General features: G+C 38.5%; 1 protein-coding gene across 13 annotated transcripts; it reads left to right on the top strand.

The window, feature by feature from the left end:
• Positions 1-6,031: 6,031 nt before the first annotated feature.
• LOC148845528 (transcription termination factor MTERF8, chloroplastic-like) lies at positions 6,032-26,179 on the top strand. Of its 13 annotated transcripts, none has more exons than XM_088954157.1 (4): positions 6,682-6,934; positions 7,614-8,127; positions 8,309-8,427; positions 24,354-25,090. In XM_088954157.1, the coding sequence occupies exons 1-3, from the start codon at positions 6,764-6,766 to the stop codon at positions 8,314-8,316; spliced, it is 693 nt and encodes a 230-aa protein (XP_088810283.1). In that variant the 5' UTR covers positions 6,682-6,763; the 3' UTR covers positions 8,317-8,427; positions 24,354-25,090. The 13 variants fall into 13 exon arrangements, with proteins under 13 accessions (XP_088810273.1, XP_088810281.1, XP_088810283.1 ...); XM_088954156.1 differs by having other exon boundaries at positions 7,614-8,191; XM_088954158.1 differs by having other exon boundaries at positions 6,683-6,934; positions 24,421-25,090.
• Positions 26,180-26,630: the final 451 nt, after the last annotated feature.

The raw sequence follows: 26,630 nt of genomic DNA, 5'->3' as shown, positions 1-26,630 counted from the left end.
TGGACACTGGACTAGACGATTGGACTTTTCAGACCACAATTTCATCTCTAAAAACAAATGAAAATTTTCAACTTGAATGCACCAATACTGATCATGTAGACAAACAAAATACTGATGGTCTGTTTGGTTCACGGGAATGGGGGTCTGGAATTGGTCCATTCTGATTCCAACTGTTTGTTGGGGTGGAATCGGAATCTCATTTCCGTTCCTGGTGGAATGGCATTCCCCCATTTTAGGGAATGGCCATTCCCTCCCCCTCCATTGAGAATGAGAATCCATTCCAATTGATTCCGATTCCGATTTGGATTCCTGTCTAAACCAAATAGATGGTAGGAATAGACCATTCCAATAGATTTCAGTTCTGGTTCTGCGGTTCTGCCTGTGAACCAAACGGACCCTGTGATAGTGTTCAGTCCTTTTGGATCATGAAAGACACTTCCATTCTTTGGCCTCATTATCCCATCTCCAATCAACCTGTTTTACTTTGGTCCACAAATCACAATTCCTCATTTTCTTTGTTGCCTCTATATGGATGGTTTACGAAATAAATAGAACACAAAGCATTGGAGACTTTTACTAGAAAGAAGGAAGAACATCTTTGGCTCTATCTGCTTTAATGTAATCAAAATTGTATATTGTGCGCTTTAAATGGGTTTTTTCGTTCCATTTTTCACAATGGACATGTTAGGGGGGATTCTAGTGTTTAAAGATAAACAGCCCCATATATTATACCACTAATACATTGCCATATTTTGGACCTTGTTCTACACATATACAATAGAAATCCCTCAATTCTTAAAAATGTGGGCTTAGTCAAATATATCCAAATGCATGTATTAATTTGTGTTCTAACATCTAATATTTATTGTTTTATTCTTGCTTTGAAAAAGTAGCTTTTAAAAGATAATCTGCAACCATTTTATATTTTCCTAACTTTTTTTGCTTTAGGAAATTTACTTTTTGCTTTTTTGCATTTTTAATTGTTTTAATAAATGACCTTTTAATTTTAAGAATAGTCAAACTTAGGGATGTAATTGGGTTGGTAGTTATATCAGAATCTCATTCATGTATGCATATATATATATATATATACACATTATTTTAGGTCCAATATATATAAATAATTTAGTTTTTAACTTTTTATAAATAAAAAAAGGACAAGGCCGATGGCCCCTTGAAAGTTGGGATGCAGACTGCGAAAAATTTCCCAAAATCAAAAGAGGGTAAATTACATATTACCACCTTGTACTTTCAGGGTAGTAACACATAACACCTCGGATTTTGTTTGTGACACCCTCCCTTCAAATTCCAACACTTTGCCTCTTCTCCATTAAAATTAATTAGAATAGGAGGAAAAGTTAATTTACTGAAATGCACTTTTGAGATTCCAATATGGCTATATGTAGAAGGATGGCAGTAATTAGACAACCGAACACATTTATTTGAAACCCTTGATCTAGTACGGGTCATTGGTTTAACCTCCCAAATCGATGAATACCTGACCAAGTTAACAGTTTTTGACAAAATTTTAAAATTTAGGCTGCTTTTGGTTGGAGGGCAAATCTAAAACGTTGCAAATTTGTACTCTGGTTCATATTTGCATTCATTTGGTTAGATTTCAAAAATGCATCGATTTTCGATGCAAATTTGTATACTTTCTTAGGTTTGTATCGAAAATAGGAGAAAATATTGCTTTCTAAAAAGGAAAGAAAAATTTGCTCTTATGATCAGTCGAAGTAAATAGGTTTTGAGTTTTTCCAAAACCCTCGAAAAAAGAGAGATAGAGGAGAACGGCGAGCACTCTCAACTGCGGGCTGAAACCGAGTAGATAGAGGAGAAACTGCGAGCAACTGCGAGCGATTCTAAACTGCCTTCATTTTCACAGAGGTAATCCGATCTACCTTCATTTTCCGATTACCTTCAATCTACTTTGTTGTTTGTTTGGTTTTCCTTTGAGAGAATCCTAACCTTTTCATTTTTGTTGGGCAAGTTACACTATAGTAGCAGAAATGAATGTAAAACCAATCCCAGGACAGTAAGAACCTTTCCCCCAAATTTGTGTATCAAAATGGGTTTGCCAACAACAATAATAATAAGTAAACAATTCAACCAAGTAACAGAAAAACAGATAACGATCACCACACAATAGAACACCGGAATTTTTACATGGAAAACCCCAAAATCGGGGAAAAACCACAGGACCTATGGTCCGTAAAAGTCTTCCACTAATTCATAAATTAATGGGTACAAAAGTCTTCTCAAGTTGCAACTAGAAGCTTACAAACATCAAGGAAATAATCCTTGGCTCACAAGAACATCATTAACATCACCAAATGCAAGGTGGATTCAACACAAACAGAGGTTTAGATCTCACCAAGTTGCTATAAATCTGAACTGAGAAGTAGAGAAAGGAAGAAGAATCACCAAATCTGAACTGGAGTGGGATTTTTTACTCCAGCACTTAATATCATCAAGAACGAGCTTGAAAGGCACCTCCGAACTTGATTTTGAATGGAATAAGAGCCAGCTTTTTCTTCTTCACAAAACTCAAAGAACCAGAAAAAAAACCTTTTCGGTTTTGTGTTTTTTTTTTCCTCTGTTTTTCCTCTTCGTTTCTAGGTAATGTTCCATCTATCTTGCTATCTACTTCCATTTTTTTGGATGTTAGAGTTATTGCTTGTCTATTGATTTATTTTTGATTGATTAAGTGACTTGGAACTTTTTGATTTCACCGCATGCTAGAGTTATTGCTTCATTTTTCTTCGCTTCTCTCATCCTAACCTTCAACTGTTACTGTTGTCACAGCACTTCAACCCCCAATGAAACACAGGCATGCCAGCAATGGAAATTAAAAGGAACTTCACGTGATCCTTTGAATTTATTTCGATTACTGACTTATCTGTATTTTATTGGGGGAATCATCACAAGGGAGGTTGCAGAGCTTAAGGCTCAAAAAACCCCTTTCTATTTAGTTATGGAGTTTGGAAATAACTCTCTTTCTTCTGCGAGTTTGGCTGATTGAATTCCATCTCTAATGGAGGATTTTTTCCCTTTATTTTTGGCCTTTCAGACTCCTAGTCCTCGGTTACCTTCTTGCTATTTTGCTTTATCTTGTCAACTGCTGCTTCTTGAATTGAATGCTGTGTTAATGAAAGGTTTTCACATTTTGAAGCTTAAGAAAGGGACTGCTCTTGATTTATGAGAAGTAATTCATCATATTAAGTTACTCATTAACATAAATAAATTTCATTTTTTTAAAGCCCATATATCATTAATCAAATTCACCAAATTGAGTATAAAGAATCTTCCTCCAAGGTAGAAATTAGAAAATTAAGAGGATTAGACCAAGTAATTGTTTAAAAGAGTATGCCAATAAATAGCCCATTGAATTAGAAAAGATGGTGCATATATGGGAAATCTTTTATTTAAACACCAAATCATTTATTAGTGCACTGGGTAGAGATTTGTTTCTTATTTGGGAAGATGAGAAATATAAACCACATCAATCTAGGCTCAAAGTGGCCATGGGCTGCCTGAAGGTCCTTGGAATGTAATTGTATAAACTTATTAGATCTGCATAGATTTTGTTAGAGGATCTTTAGAATGCTTAAAAGCATCTATATTGCCTATGGGGAAAATATCTTACCAATACTGATAAACAAACTGCATGGAGTCAAATCAGAAAGGATTATATTTTTCAACCTGATAGACAAAAATCATTTGGCTTATGTGGGGAAGGCTTTCTGCAAAAATCACAGATCAACCACTTTGGAAATCCATTCAAAGAAAGATCACATTAAAATGGATGGAACGATGTTCTATTGAGAGTCCATCAGTTGTACAAATGATATGAATCAAGACCACTTCTACAACAAGCATTAATTTACAACAGCAAAATGATATGAATCAAGAGAATAGGGATAAAACAACAAGGAAATGTTTAGAGTCAGAGAAAGAATTAGTGATCTGCTAAATCATAAACCATTTTGTCCTTATAATGAAAAAAAAAGGCCTTTTGCCTGCCCATTCCATTGCATTACATACTTATGCATACCTAGTGTACTACAAGGAGGATACTGGGAAAGCATAAAAGGTATTGAAGGTTCGCCAGTAAGTAAAACAGGCAAAAAACAGTACAAGAGAACAATAGAATGGAAAAAAGCCTAGATTAGAGCAACAATTAATTGTAAACCTCTCATGATATGAAGAAGGCATTGTGCTGTATGGTTGCAAGTTAAGGTGGATGATAATTCAAAGGTGGCCATTAGTTGGTTTGAAGGGGCCTTAGATAATGCAGTATGACATTAGAGAGGCCAGAGTGAACATCTCTCTCAAGTGGATATGGAGGTAATTCTGATGGTTTGGCTAAATGAGGTGTTGGGAGATGTCAATGATTAGATGGATCAGCACATCTAAAGGATTCCACATGAGAGGAGGACCCAAGTTGTAAGTCAGCCTTGGAGCTGTTTGCCCTATACAAAGTTATGGAGATCTGGATAAAAAATGATGTACAGCTTGAAAATGTCAATACAATTTGGCTAGTCTTACCACCCACCCTTGTTTAAAACTGTTCAAAGCTTCGAATTCACATTACAGATTTCCACCTTGGGAAGCCACCCCTTTAAATAGTTGGTTCCTCTTTAATCCTTGTCTTGCGAAAGGCCACCTGATAATTATTTGGATTTGAAGAATCCAATTATCTCAGAGTTTCTTTGGATCTTCTAGATAGGAGAGCATTTTTGTTATCTTGATTAATTCTGTTTTATCAGTAACTTTGCCTTTTTCAAATTTATGTTTTAAGGTTTGGAATTTCTGGTTATCATGTTGGTACATTCTATTCTCCTGTTTTGAGTAATTCTTTTTTGTTTTTGAGATCCAAAACAGAATCCACTTATTCCCTAAGATATCCCCCCTGCTTAGCATAGTTTACTAGCAGTTAGGCTGATCAATCATCATCCCTTTCACCAAACAGGTTTATCCCTTTCTTTTATTTGAGCTATGCAGCCACCTTTTCTTAAAAAGAAAGACACATCACCCCTGTTATTTGTCCCACCATTAGCTAGTCTAGACCCCATACCCCTCCAACACCATATAGTTCATGCATAATAGATGCTAAAAAAGTTTACCACAATCTAGTATATTTGCTTTAATCATGTATTATCAATATTGTCGTCCAAGGACTCCAATCATGGGAGAATCTTGGATCTCAGGACAGGGGACCTGTACATGGGTCCAAGGCCCTCATAATTCATACACCAGTTGTTGGTAATGTGTGAGTTTCTTTCAGAAAACCAAAGCCCACTAAGTGTGTTTCTCCAGAGGCCTAAAACATTGAATCCTTTATAACAAGCCCAAGAAGTTAATTGCTGTCAAGACCCCATGTGATATTCAAAAGGTTCACTTTCAACCAAATCCTATCAAGATTCTTATAGCCAAATCTTTTCAAGATTTGACTGGACCCTCAAGATTTTCTGAATATTTGAAGGATTTAGAAGATTCATTCTCTAGCAAGCATTTCTTTAATCTCATTGCTTAGGAAAATAAATATATTGTAGATCTCAAAAAGGAATTCTCAATTTTCCATATAAAACCATGTAAACATTCTTTTGAACAATTAATGAATGAATGAAGCTGAAATGTTCCTACAAATCTATGGTTTGGTGCTGACTCTCCCGCATTCTGTCCTCCCCTATTGTTTGTCAAATTTAGGAGAAGTGTTAAACTAAGAAGCTGTGGGCTTTGTGGCCTGATTCCAACTTCCGTGGACCCATTTCATCCATTTATTCCCCCATTCCCCTTTCTTGTTGCGAAAATCAAATATTAGTAGAATTGCAATCTTACTCAATGAACCTTACATCAAACTAAGAAGCTGTAAGATATAAGTGCATTGAAAAAAATAAGCTAGATTTCTTGATCTTTTATTTTACATGTCTAAAATTCTTGGGTTGATCATTTCTTTCTTTTTTCAGGCTGATGTGGATGGAAATGGAACAATCGATTATATTGAATTTATTACTGCAACCATGCATAGGCACAAGCTAGAAAGAGACGAACATCTATATAAAGCCTTCCAGCATTTTGATAAAGATCAGAGCAGATACATATGTGACAGGACGCCCGGGCTGCTAATGTTATGCCGTTTGGAAGCTCCATAGTTCTTATTCAAAAGGAATAGTCTTCGTTGGCGTGAAGAGGAGAGAGAAACTGGCTTACTTGGCAGAAGAGACCGTTGTATTTGCATTGATGGTGGGAGTAGCTGGTTGTTTTTATGTTGTTATTTTTTACCAAGATGCCCTGGCAGCTTGTTATTTTTTATATTTGTTTAATGGTGGGAGTAGCTGGAATGGTAGCAAGAAACAGTTGTATTTGCATTGATGGAAATGCCAAACATCCACAAAAATTGTATTCTTATTTGCGTCTTTCAAAACAAATGAGCTGAGTGCAAAGTGGGTGTGTAAATCTTGAACCACTTTAATGTTTTGCACTCTATAAATTTGCATTCATACTCCAACCAAACACAGCTTTAAGAAAACCAAATGACAATTCAAACATTGTTGACCATCCGAATTGTATTTTCGTGAATAAAAAATATTTACATCTACACTCTTACCAAACGCAGTTATAGGTTTGATTATGGGCGTACCAAATGTGAGATGGGCCGAGTTGGGTTCCATAATTCCATTAGTCGGATCGTGATGGGAGTTGGGAGTTGCATTGGCAATTCCGGGTTGATCCAAAACCGTGTCAAACCCGACTCGTTGACATGCGAAGACGTTTCCTGACTTCCGTCATTTCCTTCTATTGCCCTTCACTTGTACTCTCAGGCGAGACTCTCTACTCTTCTGGTCTTCTTCTCACCTCAGGAAAGCTGTTCATGGTTTCATTCTGTGCCTTCAAATTTCTCAAACGTTTGGAGATTGGTTTCTGCTTTCTGGTTAGTTTCTTGGAACATCTACTCTTTCTCAATATCTTTGCTGAAAATGTATCGCATTTCCCAAAACAGAAGAACATTTTATTTTCATTTCCTGCATAACCCATTTCTCAAATCCTTGACAACAAAGATAGCAGCCCCAGCGATCTCCTTGGATCCATCGTTGCCATTTACAGTTCAATACCTCGTGAATACATGCTTTCTTTCTATAGAAAGTGCTCTCTCAGCATCCAAAAGTATCCAACTCGATGAAAGAAACACCCAGAAGCACGATTCTGTCATCAACTTCCTAAAATCCCATGGCTTCTCTGATACCCACATCTCAAAACTCATCACTAAGCGTCCTTCGCTTCTCCGCTGTAATTTAGAGGGAAAGTTCAAACCCAAGATAGAATACCTTCTTGGTTTTGGATTTTCGAGCTCCACTCTCGCAGATCTACTCATCTCAAATCCAAATGGTCTTAAAAGCTTGGATAATGTTTTAAAACCAAATTTTGAAGTCCTCTTGACATTTCTGAAGACTAAAGAAGATGTCATCAAGACCGTTAAACGCTATCCGTGGCTGCTAAGTTTTGATCTCAAACGAAATATGCAACCTAATGTTGCTATCTTAACGAGTCATGGTGTACACATTGCACACATCTCCAAGCTGATCAGTTCCCAACCAATGACTGTATTGCAGAAGGTGGATAAGATGATTAAGATTGTCCAGACTGTTAAAAAGTTGGGGTTCCAATCCAGCAGTTCTTTGTTTGTTCATGCTGTTCGAGCAATGTCTTCAATGAAAGAGCCTACATGGGAAAGGAAAATGGAAGTTTTTAAAAGCTTGGGGTGGTCTGAGGAAGAGGTTATGTCTGCTTTTAAGAGAGCACCTTTTGTTATAACTTGTTCAGAAGAGAAGATCAAGAGGTTGATGGATTTCTATACAAGCACCATGAAGCTGGATCGATCAACTATAATTACAAATCCCATTCTTCTTGGATATGGATTTTGCACAAGGATCTGGCCAAGATATTCGGTACTAAAGGTTCTGGAGACAAAGAAGCTGCTTGAAGTAGACAGGAAGCATATTTGGGCGTTTAAGCTTACTGAGAAGAACTTTGTGGAGACCTATGTGACTATGTATTTGGATAGAGTCCCAGATTTAATGGAGGTTTACAAGGACGCCATTGCAGCTAAAGAGGCTTGTATTAATGGTAGGCAGTGAGTAAGTAGAATGTCAAAAGATAAATTTTGACTTGGAATTGCTGAACAAAAGATGTATGGACATTCATCATATCCATTATTTTTCCCCTATTTGACTTATTATTGTCATGTATTTTACTGTTTTTGTGAAGGGAACTAGTTTCATGTGATTATGCCTTGTCCTTGTTACAGTGCTCTGAAGAATGGTGTTTTTACCCTGCTGTTCAAAATTGGTTGAGCCTGTAGTTTAAATCTTCAAGTTAATGTTTAGTTGCTGTTTTGAAGCTACTATCAGGCAAGGATAACAACAGGTCAGGAAAAACTTCCAGTTCTGAAATACATTCCTCAACAATAAGACACAAATAGTCGCTGTTTGATACCACAAATAACTCAGTGAATGCTGATGTCTTCAGCTTTTCAAGTGATGGGTAAAATAGATGTGAATAGAGTATTTTGGTAGAGTCCTGATACAAAAGTTCATAGCCTAAATAAGTCACAAAAACAAGCTTAGTCTTGAAATGAACCATCTGACATGTACTATGTGCTTATTAAGTATGAAATATATTTGAGGCATAATAGAGTTCTTTTTTTATAGTAAAAATAAATAGTTTCAAAAAGAATAAGAATAGGATTATAAGATAGAACCATAGAAGTGATCTTTGTGGCTCTAGCAAAAAATCAAAACCCAAATGGTAGTATACAAATATATCAATAAAAACAAGAGCAGTGTACTAAAAATATAATATCAATACAACATTTGAAACCCCATCACCATAAGAAACTAACTTCAATGCCAAAAGTAAAAACACATTAAAACCTGACAATCAAAACCTACCTGTCAAAAAAATCAAGAAAGGGTAAATTGCAAGGACCCCTTGTACTTTGGCAGTGTGCCACTCATCCCCCCATATTATTTTTTGTGACACTTAGCTCCTTGTACTTAATATCACGACAAGTAACCCCATTTGTCACCATTCTGTTAAATAAGTACATTTTTTAAAGCCCAAAATGCTCTTATCTTACAATGGAAGACAATATTAATTTTTCTTTACCCATTTCATATGCTAAAAGAGATATTCCTAGTCCTGATTTTCTGACTAAAGATCTAGATCATTGAACTCATACCTCAGTATCAGTTGACCAAACTTGAAAATTCAAGTGATGTACAAAGGTTTCAAGCAATTTACCCCATTGAAGTCATACAGTAGATGATGTATCACATTACCCAAATTAAAAAAAAAAAAGATAAAATACAAAGTACGTGCCATGTAAATGATGTTCCAAATTAACCTAAAGATTTGGGTCATCTAAGTGGTCTCTCAAGATTAGTGCATTAATCTCAAATTGTCAACCATTTGAAATGATGTACTAAATTCAACTAATATGGCCATCCAAAAAAAGTGCCAAAACAACAAAAAAGTCTAGGCTATCAAAATGGTCTCCTAAGATCAATGAATTAATCTTGGCCGTCCAAGTAGTGTACCAAGATTTCAATTAATCTTAACCATTACATAAAGCATCAAAATTTCCAAAAAAATATTTATGTCTATGTCAAATATTTCAATGGACCTTACTGACCATGTCAGCACATTATGTATGACTTTGTCTCTTGAGAGTGATATTTTGGGAGGATCTCTAGTGGGAAGGTTCTCCTTCATGCCAGTCCTACCCCAGGATCTACAATCTAATCACTTCAAAACACAAACCAGCTGCCGACTTCATATCTATGGATAACAGAGGGACTTCTTGGAACCTGGGGTTGAGAATGGATAACAGAGGGACTTCTTGGAACCTGGGGTTGAGAATGGATAACAGATGGACTTCTTGGAACCTGGGGTTGAGAATGGCATTAAACTACTCTGAAAGACTGAAACCCATGAAATCATCATTTTGATCAATGATTTAAAGATTCTTGGTGGAGTGTTTAGAGTTGGAAGTGGCAAAATCCTAGCAATAACCAATTGGAATTGGGGGTTCAATAAGTGCAGAATCAATGGATGTTCTACAAGGGTTGAAGTTGATATGGTCAATGAATATTAGCAAATTAGTGATAGAAGGGGATTCTAAGGTTGTAGTTAATAGGCTCAATATAAATAGCCAGACAATTTGGCAGTATAAACAAACAATCAAGGAGATAAGGTGGTTGATGAGGGAAATGGAGGTATCAATTTGGTGGATTCAAAGGTCGGAAGATAGTATGGCTGATGGTCTAAGCTAGGGCCTAGGGGTAAATAGGGATTAAATAAAATAGTTTTTCAAAAAAGGGATATGCAGAGTCCTTCCAACCTATGTTCTAGGATCTATAATACTTTGTATTACACTTTATTCATTACAAAAAATAACAAAGTAATTCATTACAAAAAATCTTAGAGATGTCTTTGTTTTTCCAGTGGAGAGATGAGGGGGTGTGGACTACAAATCCTAGCAGGAATTTCTCTTGTGCTTCCTTTTTCAATACTCTTTACCAAATCAATATGGCTTTTCTCCTTTCTAGCTAAAGGCCACTTGGTTTGGTCCAGAAAAATTTTAAAACATTGAGGCGTGAGGCATAGTTTAGAATGCAAAAGGAAGAATTGTTGTCGAGTAGTAAGCCACAAGGAGGTGTACTAGATGCATATGTCTCTTGCAAAAGGTGTTTGAGGCATATGCTTCAAAAGCATCCCTGCCTCCAATGTATGCCTTAGGGCATTTTGAGTGTGCCTCACCTAGAGGCATGCCCCTAGTTATACACTTCAAACGCCTATTGGAATATTGGCTCCATCTCCTCCAAAGGTCAAAGTTTCCTATTGGTAAGTAGCCAACCGAGTCATCAACACATTTGGGAGGCTTCAAAGGAAATGGAAAAACTGGTGCCTTTTCCTCATGTGTGTGTCCTTCATGAGAAACTACTAATCATCTCCTCTTAAATCATTAACATGCTATTCAGGCCTTGAATCACTTTTTACTCCTCTTTATGATAATCTAGCAGTAATCCATATTGCATTGGACCCTGTATTTTATGAGGACAAAGCATATTGAGGTGGATTGTCATTTTGTTAGAGAGCAGGTTTAGAATGGTGACATAGATACTCCATTTGTGAAGACTAGAGACCAATTGGATGATCTGTGGACATATATTGATAAAACTTAGATTAGATGTTTGTATATGTTCAGATCAGAAGAAAGAGAAGGAAAAGAGAGAGAGAAGGAGAAGGAGAAAGAGAAGAAAAAGGAGAAAAGTCACAGTCGAACTAGAGAGAAAATCTCAAAAACCTCTAGTCGGCCCTTCTTTTATTTATACTCTTCTAAGATATATAAGGATTACCATTGTGCCCTCACTTAAGTGAGAACCACATCAGTAGAGCAGTACATATATAACTAAACATAAAAGGACTGTACTACCCTTGTACAGCCGACTCTAACACTCCCCCTCAAGCTGGTGAGTATATGTCATATAGTCCCAGCTTGTTACATATGTAGTCCACTCTTCCCCGATTCAACCCTTTGGTAAACAAACCTGCCCATTGATTTCCTGTGTTCACATATGTTGTACTTATCACTCCACTAAGCACCTTCTCACGTACAAAGTGGCAATCCACTTCTATGTGCTTCATCCTTTCGTGAAACACTGGATTAGAGGAGATATGAACTGCAGCTTGGTTATCACAGTATAGCTTCATAGGAGTGTCAATCGAGTATCTCATCTCCTCTAGTAGATGTTTCAACCACACCAGTTCGCATGTGTGAGCCATAGCCCTATATTCAGCCTTTGCACTGCTTCTTGCTACAACTATCTGATTCTTACTCTTCCATGTCACTAAGTTCCCACCAAGAAAAGTGCAATACCCTGTAGTGGACCTTCTGTCAGATATAGACCCGGCCCAATCAGCATCCGTGTATCCCTCTATCTCAAGACTTCCTCCACTCTTGTACAACAAACCACGACCTGGAGCACCCTTCAAATACCTCACAATCCTTAGGATTGCCTCCCAGTGTGGGATTCTCGGATTCTACATAAATTGACTCACTACACTAACCGCAAATGAGATATCAGGTCGAGTGATGGTTAGGTAATTAAGCTTACCCACCAGCCTTCTGTACCTTCCCGGATCCTCAAACTCCTCACCTGTATCACTACCCAATCTAGCATTCAGTTCCAATAGGTGTTTCAGCTGGTCTGGCACCCAACAACCTTGTTTCCTCTAGCAAATCAAGAACATATTTCCTCTGGCACAGATTAATACCATTCTTGGACTTTGCAACTTCTATCCCTAGGAAGTATCTTAATTTGCCAAGATCCTTTGTCTGGAAGTGATCATACTAGTAAGTCTTCAACCTATCAATTCCTGGTCTGTCATTGCATGTGATAACAATGTCATATACGTATACCATCAAGAGAATCTTCCCAGCATTTGATTCATAGCTGAATACGGAATGGTCAACTTGACACTATTTCATTCCAAACTTCTTCACCACTTCACTAAATCTCTCAAGCCATGCACGGGGAGATTGTTTAAGTCCATAAATAGCCTTCTTAAGTCTACAAACCTTCTCACCCTCCCCTTGAGCAACAAACCCTGGTGGTTTCTCCATGTACACCTCCTCAAGAAGATCACCATGTAAAAAGGCATTCTTGATGTCAAGCTGAAACAAGGGCCAATCAAACATAGCAGCAAGAGAAATTAGAACACAAACTAACCCAATTTTGGCAACCGGAGAGAAGGTGTCTGTGTAATCAATACCATACTGCTGTGGTTGGCAACTAACCGAGCTTTCAACCGTTCAACACTTCCATTAGGTAAGTATTTAACCGTGTACACCCACTTACAACCGACCACATGCTTACCAGGAAGAAGAGTAGTGAGGTCCCACGTATGAGTATGAGTTAGGGTTGAGAGTTCTTCTTCTATTGCTTGGCGCCACCCTGGAGAATTGAGGGCTTCCTGGACATCATTGGGAACAGAGGCAGAGGATAACATAGAAACAAACTGTCGATGGGAAGCCGAAAGGTGAGATACAGAAACATAATTGGAAATGGGATGGAGAGTGCAACTGCGTTTACCTTTCCGCAAAGCAATAGGAAGATCAAGGTCAGAACTTGGAGTTGGGGCTGGGGTGGGATCAACTGCCGGATCTGCCTGACGATGTGTATACACTTGCCGAATAGGTGGTCCTCTCTCAGGTAGCTGCACTGGAGGCGAAGACTGGGTCACGACCGGAACAAGAGGAACGGGAACTAGAAGAGGGGGTGATGGCAACCGAGGAGAAGAGGTATCCGACCTAGAGAAGAAAGGAACAAACTCAAAAAATGTAATATCAGAACACACAAAAGAACGCCGAGAATGAGAGTTATAGCACTTATACCCTTTTTGAGTCCTGGAATAGCCAAGAAAGACACACTTAGTGGATCTAGCATCTAACTTGTCCACTCCAGGCCCAAGATTATGAACGAAACACATGCATCCAAAAACTCTGGGAGTAAGGGGAAAAGGAGACAACATGGGAAACAGAACAGAGAAAGGGGACTGACCTTCAAGGATAGACATGGGCATGCGGTTAATAAGAAAGCAAGATGTGAGTACAACATCACTCCAAAATGGTTTGGGAACATTCATCTGATGTAAAAGGGACCGAGTAGTTTCCAAAAGGTGACGATTTTTTCTTTCAGCCACCCCATTTTGTTGAGGGGTGTAGGTACATGAGGTTTGATAGATAATGCCATGTTATTCCAAATATTCTTGAAAGTGTGTGGAAAAATACTCGCGGCCATTATTAGAACGAAGAATTTTAATATGTACACCAAATTGATTGCGAAGTTCAGCATAAAATTTCTGGAAGATAGAAAACAATTCACTCTTTTCTTTCATAAGTTAAAGCCATGTCATCCTTGAATAATTATCAACAAAAATTACAAAGTACTTGTAACCATTATAATACACTACTCTGTTTGGACCCCAGATGTCTGAATGGACTAAAGAAAAAGGACTTGATGTACGACTATCAACTCTAGGACTAAAGGAGACACGATGATGTTTCCTAAACTGACACGACTCACAATTTAAATTAGAAAGATGATGCAACGACGGAACAAGTAATTGAAGAGCTCTAAGAGACGGATAGTAGTCGATCAAGACTACAATCAGTCTTGAATTCGGAAGGAAAAGGGAGAAATTTCAAAAGAGAAGAAAAAGAAGAGAGGGAGAAAGAAGAAGCGCATGAAGGGGTTTTGAAAAGAGAGAGAGGGTTGATCTATTGATCTGCCGACCCACTCTTAATATTTATATATGTTGACTAATTGTAAAAGGGTTGAATTGCCCTTATTGCTTACATGGCAAATAACTAATAATAAAGCTAAAATAACAAACTGAAATAACTACCAATAATTACCAACCAACACTGACATAACTAACAAAAAATATGCTATGCTGCCATACGAACACAGTGGGGACCACAGCAATGGGGTCCACATCAGTGTTCTCTACACTCCCCCTCAAGTTGGGAATAGATATTTGTCATTCCCAACTTTCATAGGTCTGCCTCTAACTTCTTCCTTGGAACAGCCTTGGTGAGAAGATCAGCGAGCTGCATGCTGGAGGTGATATACGGGAGACACACTTCTTGAGACGAAACCCTTTCTCGGACAAAATGTCGGTCGATCTCGATATGCTTAGTTCTATTATGTTGTACCAGATTTTGAGCTATATTAATAGCAGCTTGATTATCATAATACAACATTAAGGGCTTCTCATAAGCAATACCCAATTCCTCAAATAATGACTTCAGCCATAGAATTTCAGTCACACCATTAGCCATAGATCTATATTCAGCTTCAACACTAGAACGAGAAACAACACTTTGTTTCTTATTCCTCCAGGAGACAAGGTTACCTCCTACAAAGGCACAATATCCAGAGGTAGACCTTCTGTCATCAACACTCCTAGCCCAATCAACATCTGTATAAACCTCTATCTTCACGTAATCATTATTCTTGAACAATATACCTCTACCGGGACATCTCTTCAAGTATGCTAATATTCTCTCAACTGCAAGGAGGTGAGTAGTTCTAGGAGAGTGCATATATTGACTAACAACGCTGACTGCATAACTGATGTCCGGTCGTGTGAAACAAAGATAGAGGAGTTTTCCAACCAACCGTTGGAACATAGCTTTGTCTTCAAGAGTCTCTCCACCCTCTGCACTGATCTTGTGATTCTGTTCAATAGGTGTATCTGCAGGCTTAACACTCAACTTTCCCGTTTCTTTCAATAGATGTAGAACATACTTCATTTGAGAAATAAAAATCCCATGTTTAGATCTAGCAACGTCAATACCCAAGAAGTATCGTAGCTCTCCTAGATCTTTCACCTCAAACTCTTGATGAAGGAGTTGTTTAAGAGACTTAGTCTCACTGTTATCATTCCCTGTCACTACAATATCATCCACATATACAACAAGCAAAGTCAAGGAAGAGTCCACTCTTTTAATGAACAATGTATGGTCTTACCAGGCCTGTACATAGCCGAATTTTTCAAGGGCTTGTCTGGATCTATCAAAGCAAGCTCTAGGGGACTGCTTTAGTCCATACAAGGTTTTATTTAACTGGCAAACCTTCTTACCTATCTCTGCATCATAAAATCTAGGAGGTAACTGCATGTAGACTTCTTCCTATAAGTCTCCATTGAGGAAGGCATTTTTAACATCCATCTAGAACAAGGGCCAAGAATAACTGGCTGTAAGGGATAGCAAAACTCGAATAGTGGTTATCTTTGCTACTGGAGCAAAAGTCTCCAAGTAGTCTATACCATAAGTCTGAGTAAATCCCTTCGCAACTAATTGGGCCTTATACCTTTCAATGGAACTATCAACATTATGTTTCATAGTAAATACCTATCTACATCCAACTAGTTTCTTTCCTTTAGGCTGGTCAACTAGCTCCCAAGTATTATTCCTTAGAAGGGCATCCATTTCAACCTTCATTGCATCTTTCCACTTAGGAACTGACAAGGCTTCTTGCACTGTTTTGGGAATAAGAATATCAACAATGGATGTGAGAAAGGACTTGTAAGAGGGGGACATGTGATCATAGGACAAAAACTGGGAAATACAGTGAGCTGTGGATGTGGTGCAATGCCGTTTGCCTTTACGGACTGCAATGGGGAGGTCAAGGTCATCCAAAGGAGGTAAAGTAGCAACAGTGGAAGGTATCTCAAGGGGACCTGGATCTGATAAAGGGACTGTGGTACCTGGATCTGGATCCGCAGAAGGAACTGGGGCTGGCCTAGACTACTGATGACCGAAATCAACCTACCTCCACCGCCTGTGATAGACTCTCAAATCCTAACACCTCTGACAACCCTCCCCATTACATCCCTCATCACTCAATGGAACAGGTAAAGGAACTTCTGATAAGTTAACCCCACTCTCACTACTCTCCCCCTGAGGAGAAACCCTAGGGTAATAGGGTAACTCCTCAAAGAAAGTAACATCCATCGAGACAAATCTCCTCCCAGAAGTAGGTTCATAGCAGCAATAGCCCTTTTTAGTTTGTGCATAACTGAGAAAAATGCATTTGGAGGCCTTATGATCAAATTTGGAACGATGAGGTCCAAGAATCTGAACAAAGCAAGTGCAACCAAAGGTTTTAAGGGGAATAGTAAACAATTCTTTATCGGGGTATAGAAGGGTAAAGGGAGGCTTCATGTCAAGAACCCGTGAAAGAACTTGATTAACGAGATACATTGCTGTAAGAATAGCATCGCCCTAGAAACGGATAGGCACATTGGAGTTAAACATAATGCTTTTACTCACCTCCAATATGTGCCTATTCTTCCTCTCGGAAACCCCATTCTGTTGTGGTGTATAAGGACAAGTACTCTGGTGAGTAATCCCATGATCAAGCAAATAAGAAGCTAATGGCTTGGTAAAGTATTTTTTCGCATTATTGGATCTGAAGATTTTGATTTTGACCCCAAACTGGGTTAAAATCATCTGATGAAAGATCTGGGTCAGAGCAGGAACCTCATCTCGAAAACTCCCAAGGTAAACCCAAGAAAAACGGATATAGTCATCAACAAACAACAAGAAATATCTGTATCCCCCCATAGAAGGGATGTGATACGGGCCCCAAACATCAGTGTGCACAACATCAAAAGAATTACTACTTCTTTTATTACTCAAGGAATAAGATGTTCTACAATGCTTTGCAAGCTCACAACTCTCACATCTCAAATTTGACATCTGAACAGACTCAAACAATTTTGGAAACAAACTCTTCAAAGATTGAAAGGGTAAATGACCTAACCGATTATGCCAAAGCATAACCTGACTAATAGATTGAGAAACAAAAGACTTCCTATTTTCACGTTCTTCCCAATGAGAACTCTCTCCAAGCAGATAGATCCCATTCGTCTCACGGCTAGTCCCAATCACCTTCCTTGTCTCCAAGTCCTGAAAAACACATTGGTTAGGGAAAAAAGTTGCTGAACAATTCTGATGTTTTGTAATACTACTGACTGAAAGCAAGTTAGTATCAAGCTTAGGAACATGCAGAACTGAAGATAAGGAAATTGTATTAGACAACTTGATGTCTCCCTTGCCAGAAATGGGAACAAGGGAACCATCAGTAATGGACACTTTATTTCTACCAGAAGATAAGTGATAGGTAGTGAACAGTGATGGCAAGCTACTCATATGGTCAGATGCACTTGAGTCTACTACCCAACAATGTTCAGTGTTACCTGGACCTGAAGCATGGTAAGCTGAGGCCCGAGTACTTGAATGAGCAAAGGCTGATGTGGGAGGAGCTGATGATGGCTGAGATGATTGAGCTGAATTCCCAACTTCATTTTCCAACTGAGTTGGAGCAGCCCGGACAGCAGCTAAGGTGTCTAGAGGCGTGCCTTTTGTGCCTGATGAGGATGCAAAATCGGTATTAACAGCCATATGAGCGTTACTCCTTTTGTTCCTCAGTTTTGCTGGAACTAGATGAGGGTGCAACTTCCAACATGTGTCTTTAGTATGCTTAGGTTTTCTTGCAATGTTCACACACTAGATCCCACTTATCTTCCTTCTTTATATCCCTCTCCGTATCACCCCCAGACTTAGGTTTAACTACTGCCAAGGCTGGTGGGAAGGGCTGATGCTGCATCATAACCTTTCTCCTAGTCTCTTCACTATGCACCAAGGAGTAGGCTTGAGATAAGGTCATACTGTCCCTTGTTAGTATTTGTTGTCTCACAATATCATAGTCAGGATTTAGACCAGCTAGGAATTCAAAAACCCTATTAGTTTCAACTTGCTTTCTATGAGTCTGTGCATCATTCTGACTTTCCCACTCAAGGGTTTCTAGGTGGTCAATTTCATGCCACAAAGATTTCAAAGTAAAGAAGTAAACCGAGACTGGTTTCTCTCCTTGCTTAAGGTTATTAACCTCACACTTCAATTCATAGGCCCTAGCAACATTAAGGGGTTGGGAGTAAGTCTCTTTCATGACATCCCAGATTTCATTGGCTGTTTTTGCCCACAAATAGTTTCGGATTATATGTGGCTGCATAGAGTTGCACAACCATGTCATAATCAAATAGATCTCTTGAACCCATTTGGTATGCGTTTGGTCCTCCTTAGTTGGTTCTTTCACATCTCCCAACAAGTAGTTGACTTTTCCTCTACCCTCAATGGCCATCATGGCCGATTGAACCCATTCTAAGTAGTTTGATCCATCAAACTTCACAGTTGTAATCTGAAAGGCATTCTCAGACATGTTACCAGAATTGCTAGTCCCAAAAACACCTTCCCCCTGATTCTTGAACTCCATTCTTGGTCAATAATTAACAATAAAAAACTTTTGAAGCTACTGTAATAGAAAACGACACCCAAACAACTGATAACAGCCGGCCTAGGTCTTCCAAAGAATAAAGAAAGACAAAATTCTGTATGAAACCAGTTCAAAATCTGATCTGAAACCAACAATAGTTATGAATTTTAGGGTTTTCTCCCAAAACCCTAGAAAAAAAAAGGTTTTCCAACCACACCTCTCAGAATAGACCAAGATGATTCTTTCAAGGTTATTCTCAAGCAAAAAAAAACTTCCTTTATGAAAGAAAATCTCTGGCCGTCACTTTCTGTCTAATGCAAAACCCTAATCTTGAGGATCCGAAGCCTTTTCTAATTCTTCCTGACTACTAGAACTCTCCCAGCCTCCTACAATCTTCTTAGTAGTAGCCGCACACTACCAGTAGCCTCCAAGAATCAACCGATCCTCCTTTGTTGAAAAATTTCTAAACCTAGGAAATTCTCATGTAGTCGATCTAATTAGACTAACATTAGACCTCCTTCTCTGCAACCAGTTTTAGGTTTTGAACAGAAATTCTGATTGCCACCTTCAATCTTGATAAAGAAACTGATCTTGGACTCTTTATCTTCCTTTGATTCTTCCTGATTATCAAGAACACAATCCACTCTTTGGACAACTGCTATAGTTTCGGATAACCTCCAAGAATTAGCCGAAAATGGATCCTCTCAATCTTCCAGCCCTAGGCAACTCTCATGTGGTTGGCTGGATCAGACTCACATGAGAAGCCCTAATCCTTGCTCTGATACCAAGTAGTTGATCAAGACTACAATCAGTCTTGAATTTGAAAGGAAAAAGGAGAAATTTCAGAAGAGAAGAAGAAGAGAGGGAGAAAGAAGAAGCACACGAAGAGGCTTTGAAAAGAGAGAGAGGGTTGATCTATTGATTTGCCGACCCACTCTTAATATTTATATATGTTGACTAATTGCAAAAGGGCTGAATTGCCCTTATTGCTTACATGGCAAATGAACTAATAATAAAGCTGAAATAACAAGCTGTAACAACAAACTGAAATAACTACCAATAACTACCAACTAACACTGACATAACTAACAAAAAATATGCTATGCTGCCATATGAACACAGTGGGGACCATAGCAGTGGGGTCTACATCAATGTTCTCTACACGGATGACCAAGTCTGCAGTGCCATTGATGAGGGAAGAGAGATGATTGAAGAGTTGTTGTCGAACCACCTCCATCAAGATAATACAGCTCACCAGCTTCATGCCCTCCACCAATCTTCATCTCCGTCTTGAGATCCTGAAACACACAAGAGGAAGGGTAAAAAGTTATTGAGCAATTAAGAGACTGAGTCAATTTACTAACAGACATCAGGTTAAAGGGAAACTTGGGAACATATAAAACTGAGGAGAGGGATAATGAGTTAGTGTCAACATTACCAACACCACATATGGTTGATGTAGAGCCATTGGCAAGAGTAACAAATTGGGAAGTGGAGGACGGAGAAATGGATGAAAACACACTTGGAGTTCCGGTTATATGATCGGAAGCTCCAGAATCTATAATCCAACGGGAAGATGTGAATGCCAGACAAGTCGTACATGTGTGTGCAAGGGTAGTTGTGTTCTATTGAGATGTACCCTGAATGAACCGCTCATACTCATTCTGTGAAATACTCACCATCTCCTTTCTGGAAGTATCCGTAGATATAGTGGGGATCTGATCAATGACTTGAGATTCTTGTCTTGAGCTACCACCATTTACAGCTACATGATTCGCCCAAGTTGAAGGTGGGCCATGGAGATCGTAGAAAAAGTTGATTGTATGTCTCTCTGTACCACAATGAGTACACCTTCTCTGAGTATTACCATGTTCCCTACCACGGGCTCCCCCTGAGTCTCGTCCTCTAACACGACCACCACCACGATTATACATTCCACCACCACCACGACCATACATGGGTCCACCACCACTACCACGACCATGCTGACCTCCTCTACCACCACGAATATGAACAAACACTTCCTCAAGAGAGGGAAGAGCAGATCCACCGAATATTTGTGCCCTTACGGGTTCATACTCGGATTTCATCCCTACTAAAAATCTGGTCACATCCAACTGCTCTCTCTGTTGTTGCTGAATTTTGACATCTGGTGTAAGAGGATGATAAACATTCAACTCATTTCGTAAATTTCTCATACTAGCATAATAGTCTTCAAGACTCTGATTCCCTTGTTGCAGATTGAAGTACTCTAGGTACAGTTGGTAAACCCTAGTAGTGTTATCTTGTCCAGAATATAGTTTCCTTGCATGATACCAGACTTCCTTGGTTGTATCTAAAAACATGAAGTTCACACTAATTTTGGACTCCATGCTGTTCCATAGCCAAGTCATAGTTTGAGCATCTTCTTGCTCCCATTCATCATATCCCGGAGAATCAATTGAGGGTTTATCTTCCCTCACATGTTTCACTTTCTTTTTGGCTTTCATGTAAACTTCAACAGACTTAGCCCAAGGGACATAATTCTCACCATTCAATTTTATAGAGGTCATCTGCACATTCAGATAATCAGAAGGCACCATCACACTTGATTTGTATTCACTGCTTTCTCCCATGACTACACAAAAAACAGTGGGAGGTTGTACCACTAAATTGTTACTTTACTGCCCTAACAAATCACCACACTCCACACGAATGACTGAACACCACTAGGGTTCCTAGTACTAGGTTTCAGCAGCAACACTCACAACTATTCACCACTGTTTCAGCAATAATGTTCACAATTGTTCACCACTTTTAGCAACAGCACTACTATTGCCGTTTACTGTCAGCACTAGAAACCCTCACAACACACCTCACGAATAATATTTTCAATTCTGTGACATATAAAAGAAACTTGCTACATACCACAACTTAGTTCGAAGATCATGTACCCGTCGAGTAGAGGGTACCAAGTATGCACTGTCACCATCACAAAACCAGCCCTCTTCGAATCGCGAGTAGAGGGTTTTCTACCAACCACACAAAACCACAACGACTACACTCATTGGAGGCATGGAAACCCCCAAAAGGAGAAAACGACCAGTCCTTTTCTTCCTTTCTGGAAAACTCTCTAAATATCAAAGAGAATTCTGCAAAACCCTAGAGAGGAATGCGCAGAACAGAGAGAAAAGGAGACAACTGATTTGAACTGATTATCGTGGCTATGATACCATGATAAAACTCAGATTAGATGTTCGTATATGTTCAGTTCAGAAGAAAGAGAAGGAAAAGAGAGAGAGAAGGAGGAGAAAGAGAAGAAAAAGAATCAACACTGGTGATTTACTCCAAAAGAAGAGACCCAATACTTGTTTGTCACCTCAGTGGTGTGTTCTTTGTAAAGCGGATGGGGAGACTGGTTTTCACCTACTGGTGTTTTGCCATTTTGCGAGATTAATTTGGGAATGGGCTTTGTCCCTTTTTGGTCACAGTTGGAACTCCCCATCAGACTTGCAAGGTCTTTTTTCCCCTTCTTTTTTCAGGTGGCGGATAAAAAGGGGAAGGACAATGTGGAGAGGACTAAGGGCTGCAGTGTGTTGGACACTTTGGGAAGAAAGAAACTCCAGGATATCCTCAGAAGCTCAGAGAGGAGCAGCAGATCTGAGGGGTATCATTCAAATTAGGGCGGTACAGTGGCTGAAATCTTTGGAGTTTTTCACAGATTACACTGTGGATGACTTGTTGAGGAAGTGGGGTGAAATTGCAAGTTGCACACAAACTAAGTCAGTAATTTAGTGTGTGGCTTGGACCCCTCCACCTAGTGGTTTCGTGAAACTAAACTTTGATGGGTGTAGCAGGGGAAATCCGGGACAATCAGGGATTGGGGGTGTTTTTAGGGATGAAAATGGGGTCATTTCTGCCATGTTCTCGGGCCCAATTGGAGTGGGTGACTCCTTTAGGAGTTGGACATCAGGAAACTCTTAATTGAAAGGGATTCAGAGGTGGTGATAGGGTGGCTGCTTAAAGATCACAATGGTTAATGGAAGTACAATAATGAGAGGAGGAAATTCAAGTGGCTGGTGCGGGAGATGGAAGTTAAGATATGTTGGGTTAAAAGATCGGCTAATTCCCTATCTGACGGTTTAGCTAAACAAGGGGCAGAAAGGGACTCACTTTTTTGGGCCAAGCTGTAACTGTAGTGTGTTTTCTTTCTTTCTTTCTTTTCTTTTTCTTTTTTTTTTTCCTTTTCTTGAGGTTCTTTGTTGCTCTTGGAAGATAAACGTGTTTGTCTTCCTTTTGTAAATCTTCTATTGATGAATTAATGAAAGTGTTATTGATCGAAAAAAAAAAAGAGAAGAAAAAGGAGAAAAGTCACAGCCAAACCAGAGAGAAAATCTCAAAAACCTCTAGTCGGCCCTTCTTTTATTTATACTCTTCTAAGATATATTACCATTGTACCCTCACTTAAGTGAGAGCCACATCAGCAGAGCAGTACATATATAACTAAACATAAAAGGACTGTACTACCCTTGTACAGCCGAGTCTAACATATGCTTTACACCACCCTCATGGTTTGTATGATATATGCTCACCAACTTGATGGAGAGTGTTGAGAGAAGTAATATGTTAAGTATATATGGGTGGCAAAGTAGTATAGGCCTCATACTTTATAAAATAAGGACACTCTAGTCCATAAATGATCATAAACAGAGATAGTTTTGTAAACTCATTTATTAAGTTAATGTAAGAAAGTAAGAGCTGGCTGACTGCTTCAGGGAGAATAAAGAGTACTAATTCTCTCCTAATCTGTTCAGATGGTGGTATTCTCCTTTCAGCTTCTCTTTTTTCCTTCTATTTTCTGCTATTATACAAACTGGGATATAGTATATAGAATAGGGCTTTGACTGTATTGATTAGAATAGGGATGACATATGGGTGCATTCAGGCTTAAAATAGAGAGAGCAGATACAAGTAAGTATTTTCAAAACTGCTACTTATGGAGGTCTAGAAGCTATGGTTTGTAAAGAAAAATATAGGCATTCAATGAAAAGGAGTGGTATCTGGTAGGTGCCATGTGTAAGGATGGTTGCTGCTAAAATTCAAGAAAACATGAGGATGATCAAGTTTGTAATAGGAAATTCCAATATCTAAATTTCAAAACTAAGTTAAAGAATAAGTTTGACTCCTGATGAAGATTAAAACCATATGCTTAGTTATACTTATATCTCCATAGATTGGGATTCAATATTTCTTACTAGTAGGAACTCTTGAGATGGATGGAAACCACATGAAGGGTTTTCAGAGTACAGACATTAAAATTCATGGTAATAGAATATTATTTGTTATTATTATTATTGTTGTTGTTGTTGTTGTAATATTTGCTCATTTTATGTATTAGTAATTTTCTTTTCCAAATTTCAGATTTAAAAATGTGATACTGTAATCATGTCATTTTCACTTGCACAGCCTTGTGATTTACTCATCCATTGGTGGATCCTAGTAATCTGTATATATGTAATGTGGTAAGTTACAGGATACCAGCCTGAAGTACATTGAATTATGGGGGCACCAAAATCACAACCTCCTATTAACCTCCTTTATTAGTTCATATTTGGGGACTTGTGCTTTTGGTCAATTGTCACATATATTAGAGCACTTGTCTTCTTCCAGCACTCCAAAGAAGTTAAGTTGTTCTAAAGGTGGACCAAACATCTGGAAGAGGGATAGGGAGATGACACAGAACAGATAGCACACTATTGGGGATGCTTTTCAACTAACTTGTCTTTCCTTGACATAGGGAGAGATTGATGGAAATTTTCTTTTTATCAAAAAAGAAAGTGGTTAACATGTGATCCTTTGAATTATTTGAAGCAGATTAAGTGGCATTGTCAGGAAAACAGAATCATATTCTTACGATTCAGTCAAGCTTGTGGGAAACCAAAAGGCTTCCTAATGGGAAACAATTGGTTTTATGATTCCCTTTGGACTCCCATATACAGGGGGAGACGCCTGATGCAAAAGGAAGGAAAAATAACAAATGCAATTGTGAATTCAAAAATACTTGATGACAAAGGAGAGAACAAATGAATTATGTAACCCACTTGCACTTAAACAATTTTGGTATGTACATATGAGTTTAGTTTGTTATATTTACAATTTTTTCTAAGATTTATTATATTATATTGATACTTCTGGTTTCACAATTTGTGGTTCTATTTTTATTGTATAATACATAGGGTTGACAGACTTCATTGATGAGGGAGATCATGATGTCATTGTCTCAATTTTCCCTTACGCCCCGCCCCGTTCGTTTGCAGGTAAATATGCATGGGAAAGTTGGCCAGTGGTTTTTCTCATTGACCGACTTTCCCATGTTCTTTTTGCATTAAGCAATGGGCCCACAGTAAAGTTACTTACATATCTCCCAGGTGGGAAAAGTAACTTTCCTAACTGGGAGAAATTTTTATAAAACATGATGGGACCATTTTATCCATTTTAATAGTTACTTTTGTGAGTAGAAATGTCATTTTATTATTTACCTAAGAATCTTAAAAATCAAAAGAACATGGGCAAGTGCACTTGTCAGGTAAATGAAACATTTACCTGGATAGGTGCACTGTTACAAATGAATAAGGCCTTAAAGTATTGCAACGGAAATCTCCAAAATAAGACTTCTTAATTTGGACCATTAAGATTGGGACTGATATACATAAACCCATTACATCCATATCAGCTTCTACTTGGCCTAAACCGTCTGACTGTGAAGTATTAAGAATTGGTTTGGGGCCTCGCCATTCCTCCAACAGAAAAATCCTTTGGTGGATGGCTATATATTGTAGTAGTTAGAAGTGGCCTTATAAAGCCCAGTGCCTCATTGAGGATCCTTATTTCCTTCTGGCAACGAAATACTAAAATTCACAAAGTACCTGTTTTTGCCATATACCATCCCCAACTAAATGCTTCCCAAACAAATTCCAGAGCCCACATTTTTCTGAAGCTCTCATGTCTTTATCAGGTACCCAGTTGGTGAATACCCTAAGCTGGAGAAGGAATGTTGATATTAGATATGACACTGAAGTTATCCAACATCCTGACTTTCTGATCTACTGAGTTTCATTGGAGACACCTCTCATTTAGTTGCGCGCAAAACCTTATTCTTCAGTCATGTTAAAAGCTTTCTAGATCATGTAGCTTACTTGGTGACCGTATTCAGTCTCTATCTGGCTTTGATGGGCAACCTCGCAGTATGACATGACAATAAAGCTTTGGATAAGTATAGTTTTCCATCTAAATTTGGGCTCTACCTTACAAATTACCATATGTTTTCCAAGAAAATAAACTGCTATTGAAATGAAGATTATGAAAAGAATCATTTGAAAATTAGCTTCTGATAGAAGAATGATGACATCCCGACTAGGTAATTGGAATTAAGGTTGAATTATGCATATATGAATTGCCAGACTTGGACTGGACTCAACTGTTGGACTGTTCAGACCACTCAGAAAAAGTGATCAAATAGATTTTATTTCACCACTCATTTTCTTTGATGGGCTGTTCAGACCATCTATCAGCCTATGCATGTACACAAGATAAAAAAAAAAAAAAGGATAATAACAAAAGCCTTGTAATGCAAATTAAGCGATTTAAACTCTCTATATAGTTTGAGACTTGGGATTGAGTCCCGCCTTCACCGGGTTGAGGGGGTCTAGGGGGAGTTCAAATCTGCCCCCACAGAATGCGCTC

The sequence above is a fragment of the Nelumbo lutea genome, chromosome 7 (assembly GCF_056320005.1).
Source record: "Nelumbo lutea isolate HS-2025 chromosome 7, American lotus-T2T, whole genome shotgun sequence".
In the NCBI taxonomy this organism is placed as follows: Eukaryota; Viridiplantae; Streptophyta; class Magnoliopsida; order Proteales; family Nelumbonaceae; genus Nelumbo; species Nelumbo lutea.
This window is presented reverse-complemented; position numbering and strand designations above follow the sequence as displayed.